General features: G+C 45.8%; 7 protein-coding genes across 7 annotated transcripts; all 7 read right to left on the reverse strand.

Moving 5' to 3' along the window:
• Positions 1–5: 5 nt before the first annotated feature.
• Positions 6–5,762, reverse strand: BJ212DRAFT_1267226 (uncharacterized protein; the record flags this gene model as incomplete). The annotated part of the gene is made up of 18 exons (XM_041330642.1): positions 6–255; positions 309–508; positions 556–615; positions 668–1,071; positions 1,109–1,337; positions 1,386–1,511; positions 1,569–1,657; positions 2,609–3,125; positions 3,196–3,381; positions 3,472–3,609; positions 3,669–3,792; positions 3,833–4,068; positions 4,121–4,427; positions 4,476–4,536; positions 4,591–4,704; positions 4,758–4,926; positions 4,981–5,341; positions 5,464–5,762. The coding sequence occupies 18 exons, from the start codon at positions 5,760–5,762 to the stop codon at positions 6–8; spliced, it is 3,870 nt and encodes a 1,289-aa protein (XP_041195150.1).
• A 1,330-nt stretch (positions 5,763–7,092) lies between these two features.
• BJ212DRAFT_1478850 (IPP transferase-domain-containing protein) lies at positions 7,093–8,260 on the reverse strand (the record flags this gene model as incomplete). The annotated part of the gene is made up of 4 exons (XM_041339769.1): positions 7,093–7,371; positions 7,410–7,494; positions 7,545–7,927; positions 7,979–8,260. The coding sequence occupies 4 exons, from the start codon at positions 8,258–8,260 to the stop codon at positions 7,093–7,095; spliced, it is 1,029 nt and encodes a 342-aa protein (XP_041195151.1).
• Positions 8,261–10,785: 2,525 nt separating this feature from the next.
• Positions 10,786–11,985, reverse strand: BJ212DRAFT_1478852 (uncharacterized protein; the record flags this gene model as incomplete). The annotated part of the gene is made up of 6 exons (XM_041339770.1): positions 10,786–11,004; positions 11,060–11,185; positions 11,237–11,497; positions 11,551–11,809; positions 11,867–11,910; positions 11,968–11,985. 6 exons carry the CDS (start codon positions 11,983–11,985, stop codon positions 10,786–10,788), a joined length of 927 nt encoding a protein of 308 aa, XP_041195152.1.
• Positions 11,986–12,643: 658 nt separating this feature from the next.
• Positions 12,644–13,971, reverse strand: BJ212DRAFT_1554703 (uncharacterized protein; the record flags this gene model as incomplete). Its single annotated transcript, XM_041341937.1, has 5 exons — positions 13,642–13,971; positions 13,532–13,575; positions 13,092–13,252; positions 12,875–12,929; positions 12,644–12,818 (listed from the first exon to the last, which is right to left on the reverse strand). The coding sequence occupies exons 1-5, from the start codon at positions 13,891–13,893 to the stop codon at positions 12,644–12,646; spliced, it is 687 nt and encodes a 228-aa protein (XP_041195153.1). The 5' UTR covers positions 13,894–13,971.
• A 2,367-nt stretch (positions 13,972–16,338) lies between these two features.
• On the reverse strand, positions 16,339–17,375 carry BJ212DRAFT_1298081 (uncharacterized protein; the record flags this gene model as incomplete). The annotated part of the gene is made up of 5 exons (XM_041332652.1): positions 16,339–16,522; positions 16,589–16,680; positions 16,749–16,874; positions 17,001–17,115; positions 17,302–17,375. The coding sequence occupies 5 exons, from the start codon at positions 17,373–17,375 to the stop codon at positions 16,339–16,341; spliced, it is 591 nt and encodes a 196-aa protein (XP_041195154.1).
• A 225-nt stretch (positions 17,376–17,600) lies between these two features.
• Positions 17,601–18,080, reverse strand: BJ212DRAFT_1478854 (uncharacterized protein; the record flags this gene model as incomplete). Its single annotated transcript, XM_041339771.1, has 1 exon — positions 17,601–18,080. One exon carries the CDS (start codon positions 18,078–18,080, stop codon positions 17,601–17,603), a length of 480 nt encoding a protein of 159 aa, XP_041195155.1.
• A 2,144-nt stretch (positions 18,081–20,224) lies between these two features.
• On the reverse strand, positions 20,225–20,782 carry BJ212DRAFT_1478855 (uncharacterized protein; the record flags this gene model as incomplete). Its single annotated transcript, XM_041339772.1, has 2 exons — positions 20,225–20,665; positions 20,720–20,782. The coding sequence occupies 2 exons, from the start codon at positions 20,780–20,782 to the stop codon at positions 20,225–20,227; spliced, it is 504 nt and encodes a 167-aa protein (XP_041195156.1).
• Between the last annotated feature and the right edge of the window lie 2,434 nt (positions 20,783–23,216).

Consider the following 23,216-nt stretch of genomic DNA (forward strand, 5'->3'; position numbering starts at 1 on the left):
TCCATTCACAGCTCGGTGTCCCATGGTGACCGATAAAGGATAGTCTCAAAATCCAACGACAGGAGGTCTAAAAGCTTAGCCTGCAGTACTCTTGGAACGCCCATAGAGACATCTACCGAGCCCTTTCGAGGTCGCCAAGTGCCGTCGCATAGCATAGGATTCGATTTGAAGGGCCGGAAATAGAACTTCAAACTCCCAGTTGTGAAGAAACTGGAAGAATCGGGAAAACCAAAGTGAGCGTCACACCAATCAATCCTGCCAAGTGAACAGTCAGGGGAGTGTTTAAGAAAGACCCAGAAAACTCATACGCAACATTAGAATTAACTGTCATTACGCCAGGGCGCGAAGCAAAGAAGAAAGATTTCCCAGCATTAGCAGTAGCTAGCATGATATCGCTTGCCACAGCCATCCAATCCTCGAGAAATATCCGGTTACGGCACCGAACAATCGATTCCCGCACAGCAATGGCGATATCTCGCATATGAAATGGCAGGGTCCCGGTCGGGATCTATAGGCGGATGAATAAACACTCGCTGCGTGGAATGTGCCACAGACATTCTGGATAACATTCCCTGCAACATTGCTTGCAATATAGTGAGCTTCAACACGCCGAAACTGCAGTGTCTAGCGGTCAGAAACAATCTAGAACGTTTACAAAAAGCCTCACATTGGCAACGTTTGTGACCATGCGAATGGGCCTAGGCATAGAACGATTCAACAGAGTGACGATATATGCTGTGAGGCAATCGTGCCACGAAAGATAGCCTTCCCCATCAGCACTGAGCATAGAGTGGAGTGCATGAAGATGATGCTCATGAAATCTCCATCTTAGGTTTCCCAGATCCTCGCAGGCCTCGGCATATTTGGCCTCGAGCTCATCGAAAGGGTAAGAAACCCACAAATGAGGCATTAGTGGAAGAAAGTCTGAGGACGTAGATGGCTCCGGGGTTCGGTACTGGTGTTTATCGAAAGTTGGAGGAGAGAAATCTGGCTCGACACTTTGATAGAACAGGGATAACGTTTGCATGAACCGACAAAGCGCTACTGCGTCTCCTGCCATTTCCGACACCGCTAAGAAAATAATTCATAAGTCATGTAAAAGACCTACCGAGAGTGTGGTGCCAGGACACCGCAAGACATGTCCTATCCTTGAACGTTGTTATCTTGAAACGAACCAAAGAAGCACTACCATTGACGATGGTAGCATCTGGCGGTAGTTGGCTGAGCAAGGGAGAAAGGTCATCTTGAATGACCCAGTCTCCTTGAATAAAAGAGGTGGACAACTCTTCCTTGCGATCCTCGGCCTCAACAGCCAGTCCAGAATTTGTCAGCTGGATCTGAAGTCTTTAAGTCTCGGCCGGCGTGCATAGCTCCATAACACTTACAAACCAACGACCGCCGGTTGTGCACAGTTTCCCCGCGGCATGAGGGTACATTTGCAAAGTGCTTGCCAGGGCGTCGTGGAAACGCTCAATGTCAATGGACCCATCGAATGCATGGACATTGTCCACCTAAAAACGGTCCTCTTATCAGAGGGACTGAGAACCAAGCGGCTGAGTGAAACTCACAAAGTGCAGCCATAAGTCGTAACCCGGAAGATCAACAGACTCGCTGCCTGCAAGTATAGTGGGTCCCTTGGGAACAACGTACTGAATGACTGGCGGAGACATTATCGAGCCAGGCAAAAAAAACAGACCAGTACATTAGTTGAACAATGACAACCCAGTAGATATAGTACGCGTAACATAGCTGGTCGAAAAAATGTCGGCGGTTCCAAAGTTGGATGAAAAATCACCCTCTTGCAAAGAGAATGAATATACGTGATTTGAATACCGAAGAATTGCAGATCCATTGCGGGCCCATCGGCTGAGAGCATCGCGAGAAGGCATACGATAATTGCCTTGATCGACCATTTGCCGAGCCCCTTGGAAAGTTGCGACACGGGCGTCGTATGACATGCACATATGGCGATGAGCACGGCATAACTCGAAGGATCTTTCGGCCGAGATTGTAATGTTATCGGGGTTCACAATAACTTCCTGACGGAAACCAAAGCAACAAGTGAGAAGATGATGTTCAATGGTGTGTCATTTTCGAAGTGAATTGGTGATGGCAAGCGACACGATAACGGGCCCCAGATCGGCGGTGAAGGAATGCTATTTGTATATGTACGTGACTATAAGGTAAAAAAAACAGGGAGTCAGTACATGCTCAAGAATAGAGGCAACTGAACCATAAGCAAAACTGCACTGTGCAAACCAATGGTCAAAGGCGCTGTGTCAAAAGGTTACATTCTCGAACACAAGCCAACCATGAAAGTGGATCGTCAACGTCGAAGCGGTGCAGAATAACAAGATAACCGCACTATACTGGAAGATGAGTACCATCGTGTCATTGATTGGTCGGCAGCGGCACAACTATGATTCAATGGGCTCCTAACATAGCCAAACAAAACAAACACCCTATTATCAAGATTTATGTTAACTTTCGATGTGACAAGATACATATAATCTTCTACATCCTGTCCTTTTTGTACTGCATGCCAACGTGTAACGTGTGGTCCATGGAACTCATCCACGCATTCTCTTGGGTGGCTTAGGTTCTAGACATCCTACATTAAAACTTAGATGGATAGCAAGAAATGAAACCTTACTGGGTTTGTTTGGCTCAAATTCGTCACCACCATCAGTTGCAGATGAAGACGTGCCGCTCAATGAGACAGTAGCAGTGTCAGAAGTCTGTCGTCGTAATCGGCGCTTCGGGCGAGGTCCCTTGGAGCTTGCTGCAGTGTGTGCAGGTGCCGTCACGGGTGGTGCAGCATTCGAATGTACTGCAGCGCTGACAGCACTCAATCGCGGTAATCGTATCTTCAACGTTGGAGTAGCAGACTGGGTAGACTGGGTGATTGTGACCGAGGCCTTGGGAGTAATAGGTGTATTGACTTTGTGAGGATTGGAGGTGGGCAATACCGAAGCACTACTCAAGTCAGAAGTATCAGGACCCACAGACCGGATCATGGAACTAGATGCCGGCGCAGGGGCCTGAGCGCTTGCCACGAATGCACCCTCATCCTTTGCTGTTTCCGATGGTCTGGGCTTCCGGCGTTGTCGAGTAGTCCTCGTAGACTTCCCTTGCTATAAAATTCGGGAGCATACACACGTAAGTGACAGACCAGAAGAAATCCACAGTACTCACAGCCTCTGCTTGCTTCTCGGAGTTATCAGGCAGACGTAAATTGACTTCCTCCGCCTCCTGTTTCACCGCAGTTCGCGCCCTCTTGGGCCGCGCCGGAGCCGACTGGTCAAGAGGAGTTTGTACTGATAGCTTGGCGGCGGAACCATTCTCAGTCGCAAGGAGAGCGGACTTCATAGGTGCTTTGCGCTGCAAGAATCCTCCTCAGTGACACGAATATACAGGTGATCAGTTAACCAGTCGACATACCTTGTTAGTAGACGCTCTCAACGCCTCCACCTGCGGGGGTAAAGGTATCGTAGGTGGTAACTCTGCTTCCGTTTGCGTACTGGAATCAACGAGATTCTTTGAACTACCAACAGGAGCATGTCTCTGCTCTGTTTGTATGGTCAGCATTCGCTGGAAATTGCACAATGCCTATAAACTGTGTTAACCCTGAAACGGAGTGATGATGGAAGCTCTCAAACGGTTCTTACCTGCGCAGCATGCAATTCATCTCGTGAGATAAGAGGACCTTCTGGTAATGTGCCAATGCTTTCATCAAAATCATCCAAAGAGCTCAGGGACGTGAGAGGCGAAGACATTGTGGACACCGGTGGCCTATTTCCGCATTAACGACCGTTACTCGTCAATGCCACACACATACCTTTGATCAAGATGCTGATCTTTGCTGATCTTATTCCAGAAATCGAGCATGATCACTTTCTCCGGAACCCTATATCTTCGGCCACTGATAAGGATTTCATCAAAGACTAACTTCTCTGCCATCGAAGTGCCCTGTGGGTGGACAACGTCGATGTTGCCATTATTAAACTGGCGTGGTTTTGTAATGTCTATCATGGGTGGATTTTGCTTGGGAATGCGACGCTTGGGTTGCTGGGAGCACAGTAAACCATGCAAGCCCAACCGAAGGACTGTGAGGACTTACCAAAACGTGATCTGCGTGGTTGGGACACATCCACTTCTTATTGAACGGAGGCATAGCCACGAGAGGCGGGTCGAGACAATCTAAATGCCAATGAAGACTGCAGTAATCGCAGGACACCATGCTTCTCCAAACTTCGGGAGTGGCACTATGGGAGGACGAGGTTGACCTCCTAGAACGCTTTGCTGGTGGAGCAGATACATCAACAACACTGGGAAGGGTAGATGTTCCGCAACGGAAGCAAAGTACAGGGACACCGTTCTTGTCCTTAAGGCGATAAGGTTCGCGTTCCTCGAGCTGACCATGGCGACTACAAGCATTGAGTAACGAATGGAGACATGTGGAATTTCACTCTCACTTCAGGCGAGGTGGTTTGACCTCTGAGCCATCAACGTAACACCCATTGGAACCAGTAGCAACTAGTTCATCGACGATGAGACTATTGACATATAAGCAGCCATGAAGAAACATACCATCCTTAAAGAAACTTCTAACATCTTCTGGAAGCTGGAATTCCTTCGGAATGTTTGTCTGTGCTTGATGAATGAGGGGCGACATGAAGGAAGGGGGGGTTTGATCGGTGGACGCTGTTGTAGCATGGGATGAAATCCTTGTACAAAGTCCTAGCAACAGAACAAACACACCTTCCGAATCGTGCAACTGGGACAAAACCACCTCTCGCCGAGTTCCGGCAGGTCCACGGTTTCCATTGGTGGGTCCAAGCACCAGAGATGGAAGGCTCGTGGGCATCCATCACAATATACCAGAGCTCCCAATGACCGGCAGGATGAGCAGTGATCTTCGTTCAACTAAACAACACAGCAATGAGGGGTATGATCGCAAGTAAGGGACCAAATGCGCACCAGTCCAAGTGAAGGGTCAGGAGAGAGCGAGTACGTGGCCATTGGTTCCTCCTTGATCTTTACAGAGTGTTTCTCAGTCTCTTTTCCCTTTCCTTTGTCTTTTCTCGGTCTTCCTCTTCCATTTGATACAACTGGAAGGGGCAGTTGGGGCGGCAAGGGTTCATCGAGAGCAGGAGCAGAGGTAGCTCGAGAAATTGAAAGCTCGTCAAAGTCATGGTTTATCGGAAAAGGGTCGGAGTCTTGGAGCGGGGGTATACTGGGTTGGCGAGAAGATGCTTCAGCGACGATGAGATCCGGCGGAGGAATGGCACTGCTATTCAAGTTACGAGCAGATGCACGTTGAGCCCTTCCATTTGCGGTTCTTTTTCAAGGATAAGCGGACAGCGACGTGGCAAATTTTGAAGGGGGACGAGCGTGGATAGTTTTTGCAGCATAACAGCAGAGATGATTAGCGTCGGGACCAGGTGGAATACAATGACTTACCCTTTGTCGACCCTAGCACGTTTGCGCCGTTGCCCTTCAGCATCTGAGGCACTGAGGGCAGTAGAAGCCATTAATCCAGAGTAGGTGGTGCCTGGATCAGATGCTGGGAGATATGACACAAAAGCTCCTGGTTTCTTCGGGTCGCGCTTGTGCGCAGCCTGCTGAACAGACAGCAGGGAAGGTGGACCTGGTAAAATTTCAGTTGAAAGAGACGGATCTGAAAGACCCTCAAGATGAGGCGGTTGCACCACCGGTTCTCCAGGTAACATGTACACCGGAACATCCGCCATGGAAGTCATGATTGAAAGTGAAGAGAAAGTCGGGTTACAGGAGTCCGTCACTGGTTCCACCTCTGAAAGTGAATTCGAAAGGAGCAGTTAAGGTAATGAGGGGCAATGGTCGCAGCACTCGCTGAGGGTGCTGTGACAGTAGTGGCAAGCGAGATGTGGAACGACGACATCAACATCGCATTCAACCACAATTTTTCACGAAACTACAGTACAACTTTTGTCCGTCGATACAACAACTACTCATTTCACAACGTTCACTCATTCAGGTGTGCTTCTTTGGTTTCCTGTACCCAACATCGCTCCAGATAAAACCAAATGAGAAGATGCTTCAGGAAAACAAGACAGAGAGACTGCTCCGCTAGCTCACGTAGTGATATTTGGTCGTATCAGTGCACTGTGGATACGCGTTGTAAGTCGTTCTGGAAGAACCCATCGATAGTGACCTCTGCGCAGGAGGAAAATTAGCCCGCCTCCTCCAAAGGTCGTTGCGTGGGATAAATAGGCAAACAGGAACTACTGAGAGCATAACTGTTTGAAACGAAAGGTGCTCCCGCAAGCGATATTCAAAACGATGACGCTCGTCGCTCATCGGTAAATGGATCCCAGAAGAAATCACGAACTACGCGCAACAAAGTAGACCTCGTCTATACGATAGAACGATGCTGATCTGCTGATCTGCTGATCTTCAGCATCGACCTTGCTGGGAATGTCGCTATGGATCATAACCCGTCGGTTGACCGGCAGTCCATGCGTTTTTTATCTCTCGAAGCATGTCGTCTATGAGTGCGGGACCGTCGATGGGCTTCCCACTGAGAGCCATCTTCGACCACTGAAGGGCTGCGACGGATCAAGCGTACACGCAGGGCACACCGCCTTCTTCCGCGCCCGCAATATTTCTGTGGGACTACCGAACTGTTGGCTAAAATATCGAGGATCCCAGAATGCGATGGACGTGACATCGTCGGTTTGACGGTCGATCGTCAGCATCTCCCGCGCCCTTTCAGACAGCCGATAGGGGGTCGACCAATGTCTCATTGCAAGGAAAGCTGTCAGAAAATCATCAGTGCGAGCACGAGGTGGACAGAGAGCGCGTCCCTTCAACGACACGTCCACCTTGGTCGAGGAAACGCAGATGTCCATGGTCGCCGAGTTTCTCCGGGAGCAATTCACGCCCCTTGACATTTGATGTACAAAAATAGTAAACTCACCAGTGGCGTCTAAAAGGTAAAACCGGGAGGAGGGCAGCGCATGATGCCACCTCCATTCGGCTATAGATAGCAGGAAGAAGCTTGTTCTTCAAACCACCGTACTGACGCTTCGAATATTGCCCGTCCGTACCTCACTCGCCCACAGCGGACACAAACACCTTCTCGGAGGGCTCTGCAGAAGCGAGGTAATCATGAAACTCTTTATATCCTAGGTCTTGTAAGTCGGTGTCGTAGAAAAAAACCGGACGAAATTCACCGATAGACTGATAGATGCCGACAGTATAATCAGTCTGCTGCACGGTTGATTCGTCGGACGGCCATGCGACGACTCCGTCAGGCGAACTGCATGCGGGGGAGGAAGCGATCGCTCGGAGTTCTTTGATTTCATTCAACAGCCTTCCTGAACGAGCCTGTCAGTATGCGGTCGATCGATCAAGACCTTCCTGACCTTGATCATGTCGTCTACCCTTGCATCCAAGCGCTCATTCAAGATGGAAGGCTCGGCATAGAGCCAGAAACACAGGGTTCGATACCTGATGCTAGTTCGGTGAAAATGCCATGCCGCTGATAGGAGAATTCAAACCTCGGAATCAACGCCGTTTTAGACTGCTCGATGATAATTTCGCTCGGGGCCTTCCCGGTGTCTTTGATCACACGAAGGCTTCCCATCACTTTGCGCGTATCTCTCCAATGCCATCGCTGAGCGACTGGTTCGTCGAGCGCAGTGAGAAGTCTGTGCAGCAACATCGCATCCTGAGGGTGAGATGCTGCGGATGGAGGATGCTCTGGAAGCGCATTGAATAGCTCGAGGAGTTCGGGAGGCAAGTTGGCAATGGACTGCGCGACGGAATCCGATAACGTTTGCCCTGGAGTGGGCAGCCGACTCGGAAACATGAGATGTTGGATCCAATAAGATGTACCGCCGACAATAATCGGTATCATGTCCATCCGGTGCGTCTCGTCGATCTGCGATCAAGTTGAGATCGAAGTGACGGGGAAGATAAGCAGATAATTTACCGCCTTGATAGCGTCTTGGACCCACTGACCCACAACGTACTGCTCCCCAGGCTGCTTGAAGTCCATGAGAAGGTGCTCGACTCCCATTCTTTCCGCGACTGGGACTTTGTTTGTGATCACGTCCATCCCAGTGTATACTTGCATGGAGTCGGTGTTGATGATCCTCGCGCCTCTCCATCCGTGTATTCCTTGAGCAATCTTGAGAGCCAGCTCGATGGACAGCTTGGACTTTCCGACGCCCGTGGTCCCACAAATCGTGATTATGGGTCTGAGATTTGACATTTCTGAGGCAGAAGCGGGAGAACTCTAGCGTCTCGAATGTTATCTATAGTGTGTCAGTCGGATATATGTAGCAAAGCCCGCTATCATCATTTTGAAGTTCTGCCAGGTGTTCCGTGCCACTGGCACCCTTCCTTCGCGCGAGTTCTGCCGTGGACCGAAACTTGCGGAGATGTTATTTTGATATGATAACACAGTTTGCGTTTGGTTTGAATTCAATAGAACATGAAAACCGACGTCCCTGCTGGAGGAAGGCCCCTCGCGTTACTGATCAACGACAATTTCGAGCGTCTGGAACGAGTTTAGATCAGCTCGATTCGCTACTATTGAACATAGAAACATTGTGGCGACACTGATAAGTGATGACTGCATGGTGATCAATGAACCGAGTTACGTAGAATCAATGAACCGAGTTACGTAGAATCATTGATAGACGTCCAGAAAATGATGGAATTGAAGTCCGCGGGGGACAAACTGAGTACCAAATATTGGGAGTGAGTGGACACCGATGACTCGGATATTGTCAATGACAATGACAATGACACGGTTGTCGCAAATCCTGGATTGGACCAGTCAAGGTCCTAAATTCACGCCTAGCTGCATCACAGGAAGATCACGCTGTGACTACGGAGAAACTCGAGGAGATGACTTACGCACTAGAAGGGACCCGCGCTGGTGCTCGATCGTGTAGTTCGGCCCACGAGAGTCGGGGATCAAAATCAACTCACACGCTTGCTTGATCCGTGTCGGAAATTTCTAGGCACCATTTTAGGGCCTCGTAATACATTTTAAGGCATAATTTTCACACACTGCCTTTCAAGGTCTCGCAATGATGGAGATCATCTTTCAAGGCGTCTTAAAAGGGAACCGTTCCCACATTACGATGCCTTGCAATGACGGAAGTCTCAGACCAGATCATGTAAGCATTGTAAGGTCGACACGACATTGCAAGACAAAAATAGATTTCCAAGGACTGAGCGTGTTTTCTAATTCCATTCTACTGTCAAGATACGCACTTAGCTTTGTCACAGCATCACATGTCCAACAAACCGAAGCTATTATTTGTGACAGTCACACCAGTTTCGAGGCTGCTGAACCTAAATTGTGACAAGTGGTAAAACCATCAAAAAACATATCTAGTGCATCCAAAAGTCTTTGTACTGAGTGTTTGCAACATGTCTGTGCTTGCCATGACCCTCAGACTCAACCTCTGAGTCCTTAGACCCATCAGCCATAGATTGAAGCCCTGTCATGTCATCCAGGATCCCTCACTCATAGCTCTCCAACTTGTTGTCCACCAGCAAATTACCTGATTCATCAGTGCTATATTCATGAGGGACAGATGATTCACCCAATGCAATGTTTTGTAGAACAGTATCCACAGAAACATTGCTAGGATCAAGCTTGACATCTGTGGCATGTGTGAAAGGTGGCTCTACTTCTTCATCAGCCTTGGGAGTCTTATATTGAGCCATTTTGATGCACTCCCAAGTTGCAGTATCATTTTTCTGCACATCACACAGTGCATGAAGTGCTTCACGACTGGTGAGAAAAGATGATACTGGTAGTCAACAAATTGGTTTCTAGATTTGTGGGGAGGTTGAAGTCAAGCAGCTGAGTGACTGAGAGGGTATGTGAAGGAATAATTGCACAATACTTCATAGGAACACATAGGAGAGTAGATAGTATTTTGCTGTGACTCATTTCTGACTCCGAGTCACTGGCAGAGGCATTGTATGAACTGGGCATGGTGTTGAAGGGCTTTCAAGTTGATGGAGATTGTTTTAGAGCTCACCATCCAAGAGCTCACTGATGGATGCCTTAGTACCAAACATTGGAGGATCCATGTTGACTGACAGATGTGAAAATATGACTTGGAAGTGCTCCACACCAGTGAGCATGAGCCTGAGGATCATTTTGCCATATCCATGTTGCTGCAGGCACTGACAGTGGCTGGTAGTAGGTTGAAGCTATTTCTGAGGTATCACAGGTCACATGCATCTTCGAAGCTTCAAAGCTAAGGCTCAGTTGGTCACACCCAGATCATGTTGAAGGTAAGTGCATATCTCGACAGTAATGTCAACTTTGCTATTTTAAGTTTATCTAACATCTTATCTAAGACAACAAAATTTAAAAATACTGAAAATCTGACCATATCAGCACTTCCCTTTCCCCTTCCCCTTTCCGGCCTTTGCAGGAGCAACTGGTCTGGTGCCACCATGATGGGTGACATGTATGGCCTTACCAGGCTCAGGTGCAGAAGGTGACTTGGCAGCTGGCGGTTGAGGTTGATGAGAAGAGGTGCTTTGAGTCACTGATGCAGGTGGCTCACTGTTACCCAGTGACAACTGACTAACACCTAGTTGCAGCTGTGCAGTTGAGGACATAGTTTGTCCTTGGTTGATGGACATCAAGGTATGGTAGCTGGAGGTGACGTCAACCATTGCCAAGCTAGTGGGGGGTAAAGAAGTGAGAGTTGAAACCTGGGTAGGAGCATTGAGTTCATTGAGGAGATTGTCTTCCCATATTCAAGATGGAGAGGCAGTAGGAGAGTTGTTAGAGGCTGGTACACAAGACTGGTTGGTGATGCCAAAAACCTCCTTGTTGAAGTAGTCCATGACACTACAGGCCCATGGTGTGCACTTGAACAGGTGCTCTAAGTAGAAATCATAATCAGCTTGGTAGTTGATCTTGGTCTCTGCACCAATCACTGTGAATTCAGGATCGTGCATCAACAAAAAACGTGCCTGGAATCATCAATCAATAAGGATTTATAAGATGAATGAAAGGCGAACTACTCACCATAACAGTGGTGCCCACAATCAATCCTTCAGTTACACACTGTGCATTGCAATGCTGTCCCCTGGCCTTTTGACCTTTGATCTTCCCAGAAAGGATCTTCTTCCCATACATCTCAACATGAACAATCTAGTGAGTTATTGGTATGCCATATTATATGATGACTGGGTTGGTACTTACTTTGACAAGGACTGAACTCTTGAGGAACTCATCAGCTGTCATTGCATCAGGTCTTGTGAATAGAACAGGTGCCAACTGGATATATTCCTCCTTGCCATTTCTTTTCAGTAAAATGAGGTTGTTGTTGTTGTCCCACTTCCTGACATCTGTCTGAGATGCAAAGAGTGACGGATTGAGCTTGAGTGCTGAGAAAATAATGCCTGCACAACTCTTGATAGTGTGTATGATATTTGAATGCTCTGTGCTAACTGCAGTGCAAAACTAGTAATAATATAAGTTGTATTGATAAGATAAAAAAAAGTGAAAGTATGTACCAGAGAATCAAATGGCATGTACTTCTCCATAGACTTATAGAGATCCTTGGGCACACACTGGTACAATTCTGCTGTAGTGCCATTGAGCTTGGCCTCAGGAGAAGCCCAATGTGTAGGACTACACAGGTCAACATCAGGCTGGGGAGTCATTGGGAATATACCAGGGATAACCCAGAAATGATAGAATAGTGCATACATCTTCCCTTGGGTGGTGATCTTGGTATTAAGTGCAGATGTCTTCTTGAGGGTGCAGTTACAGCTACAGGTGGGAACAGTAGCCAAAAGTGTAAGGTAGTCCTTCTTAAGACCTCAAAACTCTACTTGTAGCATATTGTATGCTTGCTGAGCAGTTTTGAGAGCCTATATATGTAGAATCATGTTAGTACAATGAGAGAATAGAAGAATGGACAGATTTACCTTGTGAACTTTGTGCATTGGCGTGTCAGGCTGAGGAACAGATAGGACTTAACATTTCCATATCATCATTGCTTGAGCCTTCAGTGTCTGAAGTTTCAGTGTTGCTGACTGCATTGAGCTCAGCTTCAAAGTCCTCACCATCAGAGTCTCTGTGAGCCATCACTTTGAAACTGACAGTAATGAGCTAGTGAGGATGGGTGATGGTACACAAGTAGCAATGAACCTAAAGGTGCTGCTTATAAGGAGACAGTTCCATCTTAGCTATCAATGTGGCACTGGCTAGAGTGATGATAAGTTGTTATTATGACACAATACTGAGGTAGTGACCAAACTCACCTATGCATCAAGGCCCATCTGGATCAAATTTCTCCTTTATTGGTATATAGTCCATGGTAGTAAGGTGGATTCAGAAGGGTCTGGTTCAAAGGCAGAGCATCACTGAGCATTGTGCAAGATGCACAAGTGTTAATTAGTAATGAAACAATCTGGGTGACAAATTGATGATTACATTACCTGTGAACCTAATGTCACATTGACAATTCCACTGTGTGACAGGTGAGAAATGTGGATTGAGGGCCTGAAAGCAGATATTAACATTAATAGGGAGGGAGGACTGCCACCTGACCTTGAAATTGATTGGATCAGTGGTGACTGCATGTCCTTACCCTAAAATTGATCAGATTGGCAGCGACTGCAACTCCCAACCCCAAAATTGATTGGATTGGTGGTGACTATCATGGTCATAGTCATTGCCCTGATCCTGAGAGTGGTAGGTGGATGAGTCTAAGGGAGGAGGGGTTCTTACCATAGCAGCACCATTATTGCTGCTGCTGGCAAGAGTTGCTCCAGGCCTGGAAATGGCAGTCAGTAAAAGAAGGAGAGGGAGTAATGATGGACACACCATCACTTCTGGTGCTGAAATTGGACAGGCAAAGACTTATGTGATATCAGTCTTCCAGGCCCTAAAATCAATTGGATCAGTGGTGACTGTCCAAGGGTGAAGGGCAGGCAGTGAGTGGTGCAATGGACGAAATTTAAAGGTGCATGGGATGTAGTAGATGAAGCTAAGGATGCTCAGGTGGGAGGTGTATTAGTTGTATTAGCAAGTGATGAATGGGACTTACTGTAACAGCTAGAGGACTCATTTTCCAGGGGGTTGGTGGTGGCATTGATATGCACAATGCACTGTGGGTAAGTGCAACACTGATTCAGAGACTTGACAATGCGCAAGGCACTAAAGATGCAGAAGGTGTGTCTGAACCTGATCTCCCATCTTTTGAAGTGTCTGACATGGACAAAGGAGGTCCAGGTTGGTGGAGTAATAGGGCAATTTAGAGGGTAAGGAAAATAATAAGTTCTGGTGGGTGTATTGCGATGCTGCACTATGTTCAGAATAGACTTATAATTAGCATATGTAACATTGTAACTGTTGACAAGTGGCTGACTAAGCTTATAATATGGAGATTGCTGAGGGACTCTACTAGTAAGTTATGAAGATTGCTGAGTGCTGCATGTCTTCAAGGGGACCCCTCAGACTAATGAGAAGGATGGCATTGATTCACACCTTATAGCCCTGCTTGGAACTGGTGTACTTGATGCCACGATGTTCTTTAATTAAAATTTGGTCTAATATCACATGAGACATGAAACAAAAGTAATTGATGGAGCACTCACAAGTTCAAGTTCTTGCTGCTTCAAACCCAAAGCAATATTAAGCCCATTAACATCCTCCCTCTCCCTCTCCAGGTCCCACTCCTTGCACAACTGCACAATAGTCATGTCACATGCAGCACTTGCCTGCTGCATCTCATGCACCATCCTCCTCAGCTTCGCAACTTCATCAATCAGCGACCCCACGCATTCTTTACTCATGCCCAACATGATATCACTCTCTGCCTTTTCCTGCACTGCGACTTCAAGTTGCATGCACAGGTCTTTTTCTTGGGTTTGGAGATCTTGGAGGACATGGGTTTGGGAGGAGAAAGCACAGGAATTGTTAAGGTTGTGTGCTCAAGGGGGTCAGATCACAAGGGCTTGGCCTCAGCTTGTATGCTGTGCCCCTTTCCTGAGTATGTGCCCTTAATTTCTGGGGGCTAGAACAGTCATCCAGAGTTTCCAGGATTTGACTAGGGTGGATAATGGACATCCAGATCTGAAACATGAGGTAAATCCGACAGACGTTTGGATGTTACTTGGACAAGTGGATAAGGCTAATCTGGATGAAGTCTGGACTAGAAACTAACAGGGGATAGACTACCCTAAGGTAGAGCTGGAGATGTAGTCTAGGATGCAATCCTAAGACTTGGAATGTGACAAGAGACTTGGCTCAAGTCCAGAGGACACAGGAATGAGCAGGAACTAAGATGATATTCAAACTGAAGTATTTCTGAGAGTTACAGGAGGTCTATATACTGTAGGTATCATATAGGAATCAGTCAGCAGACACAAAGGCTATGTATGAAGCATATGCAAAGTCTATTAGTAAGTAGGATGGATCACAAATAATGCATATCGGAAATGAAATGTATGTAATGGATCAATAATCAAAAGGGAAACATAGTTAATTGGAGTCCAGAGACAGGGGAAGTCTAAATGGGGTTAGGCACTGATATAGAGTTTGGATTCTGGAAGGGAGATAAAGATAGATCAGATCATTGGAGATCTGGATCTTGGATCCGGATGTCTGGAGAAGCGGATTTAGAGTTGAGGGTCCAGAATGGCATATGACAGGAATGCTTGACTTTAAGAGTGGTGAGTTCTTTGTGAAGGGATTTGGCTTCATCTGTGTGTGTCAGGAGGGTGGTGGTGAGGGTTGAGATGGAGGCATTGCATTCTCTTATGTTGGATTCAAGGTGGGAGACATTTTTGTTGGTGAAGGTGAGTTTGGTGGTTAGGGATGTCAATTCAATGTGGGTTTCGTGCTATGATATGTTAGTAAGTGAGATCAATTGGAGAGGGGGACAGCATACCTCTTTGGTGGCTTGTTGGAGCTCTGATTGGAGCTCAATGCATTGGTTTTCATCTTCACTCAATGTCCTGCATGATTTGGGAATCATGCATGGACATGACTACTAGGTAGCCCCCCTAAAAGACAAAGTCTGTTAGCTTAGGCATCAGGCTAGTCAACCCATACCTTGGTTTCAAACCTTGGTCATATAGTTCAGTTTCCCCTCTGTGATTCATGAATTTATTATATCTTGAAGAAAAGTCATTTGTGAGATGGGAATCACATAATGACCTAGTTAATATTGTGAAGCAAGAAGGTTAAGGTATTGCCTTGCCTTTGGCTTATTCACTTTGGCTAGAGAAAACCATAGAGAAAAGTTCAAAGCCTAACAAAAACCTATCTAAAAAGCCTGTGTTTTGTGTCTTGTTATTGTATTATTATTTCTGAGTTGTTTTCTCTAGTATTTCCTTGATTTATTTTTCTATTGGGATGCTCTGACCTATCAGATACTTCACAAAATTGTACCTACAGGGTATGATGTCATAATGATGTCATATGGCTCCACAGATACTCCTGCAAGTATTCTGTTAAAAGTTATGATGTCATGATGATGTCATTTGTTCTGGAATGTTCTGCTCCACAATGACTCACCTCTGATGTCATTACTCCACCTATGGAATATTCTGGAATGTTCTGCTCCACTTCTGATGTCATTGCTCCGCTTTTTTACTTACATAATATTCCCACACAAAATGTATATAAGGAGGGCCTATTCTCCCCCCAAAAAATAGGATCTCCCACTTGCAATCATTTGAATCTCAGTTTGAGCTACTTACTGTGAAGATTGTTGCTTACAAAGAAAGCCCCTTTGAAGTACCAAGTGCAGGGAAAAGACATTCCCTTGAGATTACATAAGTTTCTTATGATAGAAACTTAGTTTATTTGAGACCAGCTTCTCACCTAGTTTCTGATATTGACCAACACAAGCTTTGGTCAATCTGTTCATTTGTGAGACCCACTTCTCACCTAGTTTACTGAAATTGACCAACACAAGCTTTGGTCAATCTGATCATTTGTGAGACCAGTTTCTTACCACTTTGTGCCTATTTGACCAACCAGTCTTTGGTCAATGTATTTGTATTTGAGACTGTAGTCTCTACAGAGGATTATCTTAATAAGGAACTATGTTCCAGTGTCTAGATGGTTTATCCTAGACAAGTTTATAAGTTGGGATATAACACAAAAGCTCTGGCTAAGTTAATCACATAGATTGGTTTAGCAAGCCTCCCAAGAACTCACACATTATCTACCATGAAAGAAGAAAAGTTGTAGACCATGTTAATCGAGGACTGGCAAGAAGTCTTATCCTAGTGTAATTGTGGTGTCATTACATTTTACACACATTTATATAAGACCCTTGGTTATTAAGACATCGATTCTTCTTCCATGTTAAGGAGCTTGGTTTTGAGGGTCTCATTGTCATTCTGGAGATCTTCAATGGTGTTGCAGAGTTCTGCAGATTCTTGGTGGGCTGTGTTGAGGTCCTGGTTGGTGGTTTCGATGGCAGTAGCATGTTCCAAGTTGACATGCTCCAACTCTGAAGAAATACTTTGGACAACATCAGCAAGGGTGTTCTTGTCTGTCTGGAGAGCCTTGTGAGCATTGACCATTCACATTTGCTCTTCTGCCCATGTGTGTTCAATGGTCAAATGCCTCTCTTGTTCCTCCTTGTTTGCTGAGATGAGAGCTTCCTCAGCCATCAAAGACTGCACAGAATTAGTTGTGAGGTAATCCATCTGTTCTCTAGCCTCCTGAATCCTATCACACAACACACATTCTGCATCATACCAGCTCTTGATCTCCTTGTGCAGTTTGTCAAGCTCTGTGTCTTCCTCACAGAGTTGATTGCATAGGTGAGAGATATCCACATTGTCTTCTTGTCATGCTCGAGCTGTGATATCTGGCAATGGAGCATATGAAGGGTTTTACCGCTTGCCTCGTCCATGATGCTGCACTAGAGGCTTTCTTGTTGAGAGGTGTCAACTTCTTCTTTGAGGTTGCAACACATGCGCTCAAGTTCACCTACCTTCTTCTTCCAGCTGCATAAGATGTTCCTGCTCTTTTCTTTTTCCTTCTTGGTGACTTCTGTGCATTGGGTGAGCTTGAACAAGTTCATCTCTAGCTCCCAAGTCAATCTTGTACTGCACAGAGTTCTTGTGAGAGAGCTAGTTGGGTATGAAGGTTCCAGATGATGTCTTCCTCCTTGGAAGTGTTACAGTGCCCTACTCTTTTTTCCATCATCACTATGGACACCTTATGACTGTACTCTTGACACTTCCTTTTCACTGTGCTGTTTCCTCATGGTCTTCCTTATCTCTGACTCATACCTTTGTTTTCCCATGAACCTTCCTTTCTTAGTACTTGTTACCCTTCGCCCAGCATGGTCTGTGCATGATCCCATTATGTATATAAACCCTAGTTACTACTTGTATTTTTCCTAACTTGAATCTACTCAGTTATCTTTCATACTTGAACTCTAGCTCCTTGGGAAGGAGGTTAGCCATTGTCCCATTTGAACTCTAGATCCTGCAGGAGTCTAGACAATCATTCCTGAGGGAGGTATTGACTCGATAAGGCTTAGTCCTTGATCGACCCTGATCCTTGATTCCTTTATTGGAATGATGCTCTATCCAAGTTCATAACAGGAAGCTGTGCAGGAGTGCATTGGTTGGGGAGGGGTAGGGGGGATCATTGTTCCTGGGATGTAGTAGGTTGTTGTGTTTGTGTGGAATGGGTCTGGTGGCTCTGCAACAAGCATGAGTGAAGTGTTTGAAGTGTTGTTGATGTCTGCCTCTGGTGTGTGTTTTCTGAGCGTTGTTTGGAATACTGTGTCGCTGAGTGCATGGGAGCAATGGGTTTGTGGGGGAGGGGAAGTGGGTGGGATGCTTATTTCAGCTGAAAAGGTAGAGCTTGTGGGAGATGAGGCAAAGGGAGGGTCAATGGGTACTTCTAGGTGGCCTCTGAAGGGAGTTGAGGTGTCTTGAGGGGAACCTTCTGGGATTTTGATGGCTGTGTCCAGCATTGGTGTTTTGAGTCCTTGTGGTATTTCATTTCTAGGACTCAAGTTGAATAAATTGGAAGTATCTGCTTCTGCAAATACCTCCATTGCAGAAGGATGAGTGACTTGTTGTGAAGAAGTAATTGGTACTAGGCAGTTAGCAACTAGCACTACTTATCCTAACAGGCGTGAGTTAATTGATTGGCCTGAGAGGATTGCTATTGAAGCACTTCCTTCAATTATGTGCAAGGGAAGTAAGTGAGCAAAGGAGTTATAACCTATATTGGCCTAAGAAACTAGAACACGAACCATATGCATACCTTTGAATTTCTATGCCAAAGAATCAACTGTGAGTGTGGACAAAATTGACCAATGTTAGTATCACAAGAGCGGGATGAACCATTGGAAGATACATGTGAGTATATTGGATGTCAGATGCCAGTGCAGCAGATGTAATGCGCACAAAATCAACTGTGCTCTAGGGAGTGGCCAGTCACAAGGGATATAGTGCGAGTGAAGAACTGCGCTAAACTACTGGTTGCGGGTTGGGTATTCTTGCAAGAGCTTAAGGGTAAGATCCTAGCAGTATGGAACTTCAGAGCAGTCGAATTGTGCAGGATTGTCAAGAAAGAGCAAAATAGATGGATTGTGCAAGGTCTACAGAAATAATGTGAGAATGACTCTCCTATAGAGCTGAGTCTGGGGGAAAGGAAACTACTCAATTGTATGTACTGCAGTCATTTATATCATAGTGCATGAATGTCTGGAATGCATAGGCAAGAATTGTAGTGTAGTTAGCGAGCACACAATGAGTCTATAGGTAATAAGACATCATGCACTGCAGAACATGAGTAGATGTGTAATAAGACCTGCAGCTCATTTAGCAATGGCATTTGGGAAAAATAATGCACCAGCAGAGATAGGTGGACATGGATAGGACATGGGAGGGCAGATTTCTAGGACTGTACTGGAGTAAGAGTGGATGGGTCGATATATATGGATTTAATGATCTGCGCTTTATCTCCTTTCCTGAAGGTGAGAAGAACCATACTATTGATCATACATGCCTAGCACTGGTATGATCGTCACATCGTGCTAGATGCTGAAGGTTCAACAACTCTGCTAGGCTTGCAGAGCTATAGAAAGAAAGAGGGCTCTGACTCTGGGGGAAGAGAAAGGCCACTGACTCTCTAGGTGTTGGTCAAAGTGTGCCAAGCGATGTGTTCAACCCTTAAGGGAAGCAAAGAAAGCAAGGATCCACAAAGTGACACCAGGTCAACTCTGGTGAAGCACACTGGGAGTGCACATGTGGGAATGTCAAGCACATAAGAGCACAAAGTGTGGGAATAAGGCGCATGCTGTGCGTGGATGTATAATAGACTGGTAGATGTCATGAGGACGTGTGCTGAGGCTGCTGAGTGGAGACTGATGATAGACTGCTGCTGGGGACTAGGGTGATGACTCTGATAGATGCTAACTCATGGTGATGGATTCTGACTCTAGATGACTACTGACATGATGGTGGTTCCTCTATTCTTGATCATGGTGGTTGATGTATTCTAGATGGTGTATGAAAACTTTCCTAGGCCACAGGTAAGCTGTGCCTAGGCACACTCCCAGGGCTTGGAAGTGAACAGGGAGTGCTCTATGTATGTAAATGATGTAAAGTAAGGGTCCATAATGAAATAATATATTGTACGATGCTAGAAATGGTCTGATAATGAAATTAAATGGAAAGGGACACACTAGGGGACTGGTTAGACGATGGATGAAGGCTCCAGGATGCTGTGCGACAAAGTGCGACTGAGTGTGGGAAGAGCGTGCTAAGCGCATGCATGGGAATGCGTCACATAGTGCAGGAAAGCATCGCGCCTCTGGTGCATTTCACAGGAAAGTCATAGATAGTGAGTTGCACACTATACTGATCATTGTGAGTTGAAATATGGGCGATCTATGCCTGGAGGAATCTCATTCCTTACAATGCTCTGTGAAAAAAATTGGAGATGATTCAGATGAGGAAGCTGAAGCATCTGGACTGATGACTTTGTAGTTATCTCAAGAAAAGAAACAGATGTTTTGACCAGTTCCTGGTGTCTTTGGATCATGGAGAATTGACCTGATGCTGCCTTTGAGTGAGTGATGAGATGAATCTTGAACTGTGTCAGATGAACTTCCTTGAGCAAGAGACACTTGTGAACCTGTTCAAATGGTCAGAATACAAACCAATGCAATAAAAAACACTGACTGACTCATTAGCATGCCCACACCTTCATGCGCAGGAACATGTCACCATCAATATGCTTGATGACCACAAACTTGTCTTGGTGCTCTGGATCATGGGCCAAAACAGCTCCTTGAATGAAGGACTTGAGAGGTACAAAAATTGAATCTCCTCTGGGAACAGCTTTGACCCGAGTGAGCCTTAAATCTCTGTTGATTCTGCAAGAGCCACCAGGAATGCTGGCAGTGTATGGTTGAATGAGTGCAAGTTGGAAGGTGCTGACATCTGTAACTTCACATTTAAACATTAGTATAATCTTAACAAAGATGGTTCTTGCTGCAGTAAGCTGTATGAGTGTGCAATTGAAGTGCAGAGAACCATGGAAAGAAGGATTGGACCAGAGGTGGTCTGTTGACTGTTTCCAGTTGATGGTACTCTCATAGTTGAGCTTGAGGTAGCGGTATTCATGAATCTGAGTAATATGCCAGTTAGCATGAAATGACAAGATAATCAATCAGTAATATACCTGGAAATCAACCAGAATAGTGGTCCATCTTGTCAACTGGTATCCATACATAGGCAATGACATGTTGACGAAATCAGAAAACTTCCTGCAAAAGCCTTGAAATGCTGTATCCTGAGCACTGAGCCTGTTCTTGATGTCCTGAATAGTATCACAGCTTTGAGGGGAGCTGAGCTTGAAATGTCCATTATAATTGATGTGATTGTGGTCCTCATCATCAAGCCCAGCATCACCTAAGGCTTGCAGGCAGTGCTGTTCGTCAAGGGTATCAACATGTCCTCACAAAAGCAGGGCTGCACATTTATAATGATCAATGCAAAGGATCTACAAGTATATACAAGCTGTTAGCAACAAGATAACATGACAAAACGAGTGTGCATACCTGTTTAGCAACATCCTTTCCATTCAATCAAGAAAGATAGGCTGATTTCAGCAGGCCATGAAGCTTCTCATTTGGGCATGTGCTGAAGTTACATGCCACACCTTTCAATTTGATGTCCCATCATGCATGTTTCCAAAGATGTGTCTTTGGAAAGTTCCAGTCTGTCTTGATGTCCTCAATGGAGGATGATGTGGTGGCATATTCAACATAAGCCTATTAGTATTGTATCAGTACCAATGACAATTCAACAAAAAGAAAGAGAAGATTACCTTGAGTGTGATATCATAGACCAGGAATTCAGCATCTATCATTGCAAGTGTCCACTCTGTATGCACATCAAGCCGAATTAAACTATCTAAGTGCAGGTAACTGCAAATGACCCGAAGAAGGTGGTAGCCTTCTGAACTGACTTGGCATTTTAAAACACTGAGCACCACATAAAATGCTTGCTTTGCAATAATCAGCCAAGAAAACTCAACATCAATGGGTGTGTATGTACATACCTTGACCAAGTCCTGCCTCTTGTTGCCATCACTGAAGGTGATATGGATGACAGTGGTGAAATGGGTGAGAGCACTGTAGAGACTTGCACCTCTGTATGCCTGTAGAGCCCTATATTGCGATGTATCTGCATACAGTTCACAGCACAAACTTGTGGCATCATTCCCTATATCATTCCTTCACTCAGCCTATACATGTGTGATCTTCCCATGCATCATGCAACATGTGCGCTACTCTCCTGCAACACATTCCCACATGCATCCCACATGCTTTCCCACGCTTCATCGCCCATCATCCAGGAGCATCCATCCATTGTCCAGCAAGTCCTACTGGTACATTTTCACATTTACTCTTATCATGACACCATATTCCATCATGGACCCTTACATATACCTTCTTCATTCCTGCGCCTTACTCACGTTGGCTCTGCATTGTGGGAACGCACTTAGTTGCCTTTTGCATGATAGTATTCGCATTTTTATGAGTGAGTTAGCTACCACTTAGTTTCCAGTTAGTATCCCTTAGCATCACTCAGCATAGTGCATGCATTTTTGGAGCCATAGTCAGTAGCATTTTGGCAATCACACTCTATCATCATCACATTTGTCGTCCTCATGCCCATCAGTATCAGTCATCACTGTCATATCCCACAATCTGGACCCATGTTCCATCATATTCCCACGCCTTCCGAGCCTATGTCCAGACCCCATATCCAACTCATTCCCAGATCCCCTTCCGCTGTGTACTCCACACCTCAGCAGGATCAACTACGCTCCAGATTTACCCCTGAGCTCTGGACCTCCAGATCCTCACTGCTAGCCTGATCCATACAACCCTATCCTGTCCACCCTATGCGCACTCCATCCAGCAAGACATCTGGACTTCACCTTGTCTCAGATTCTGGACTATATCCACCTTCTTGTATTCTGGTCCTGTATCCACCTTGTCTTCTGGATCCCCAGATCTCCAGACCTATTCCCACCCTCTGTCCAATATCCTGCACCTATCCCCATTTAGGCATTCTCTGCTTTCTGGCTTTCGGTTACCTCTTCTTCCATCTTGCTTATTGATCCTTGTATGAGTCTTCATCTCCGAGTTCATTTACTTATGTTCTGTCTTACTTACTAATGTGTTTCCACATGCTCGTACATAGCCTTGCTCCTTTGCTTACTGATCCCCTCAGATATTGTTCAGTATATAACCCCTGTAGATACTCCTGTAGTTCCTTAGTTTGAATATCAACTTAGACTTGCCCAATCCTCTCTCAGACTTTGGTCCACCTAAGTCTGTCCTACCCATCAGGCCTAGGGATTGATTCCCTAGGCTGGAGCTCCGCCTTTCCGGCACTTACCCTCTTTCCAGACTTAGGTCCAATCCCTGTCTCTCCAACTCTACCTTAGGGTAGCCTACCTCTGTTTGCTTCTACATCAGACTTCGTCTGATGTAGCCCCTATTCCTTCCAGACCTCCGGACCTCCTGTCCCTCATACCTCCAGGCATCCTGTCCTTCAGACATTCTGTCCTCCTAACCCTCATACATCCTATCCTCCTGTCCTCCAGTCCTCTGGACCTTTGGACCTCCTATCCTTCCATCCTGTTTCCTGTAGAAGTATTACCT

Source organism: Suillus subaureus, assembly GCF_016647635.1.
Source record: "Suillus subaureus strain MN1 chromosome Unknown BJ212scaffold_9, whole genome shotgun sequence".
Lineage (NCBI taxonomy): Eukaryota > Fungi > Basidiomycota > Agaricomycetes > Boletales > Suillaceae > Suillus > Suillus subaureus.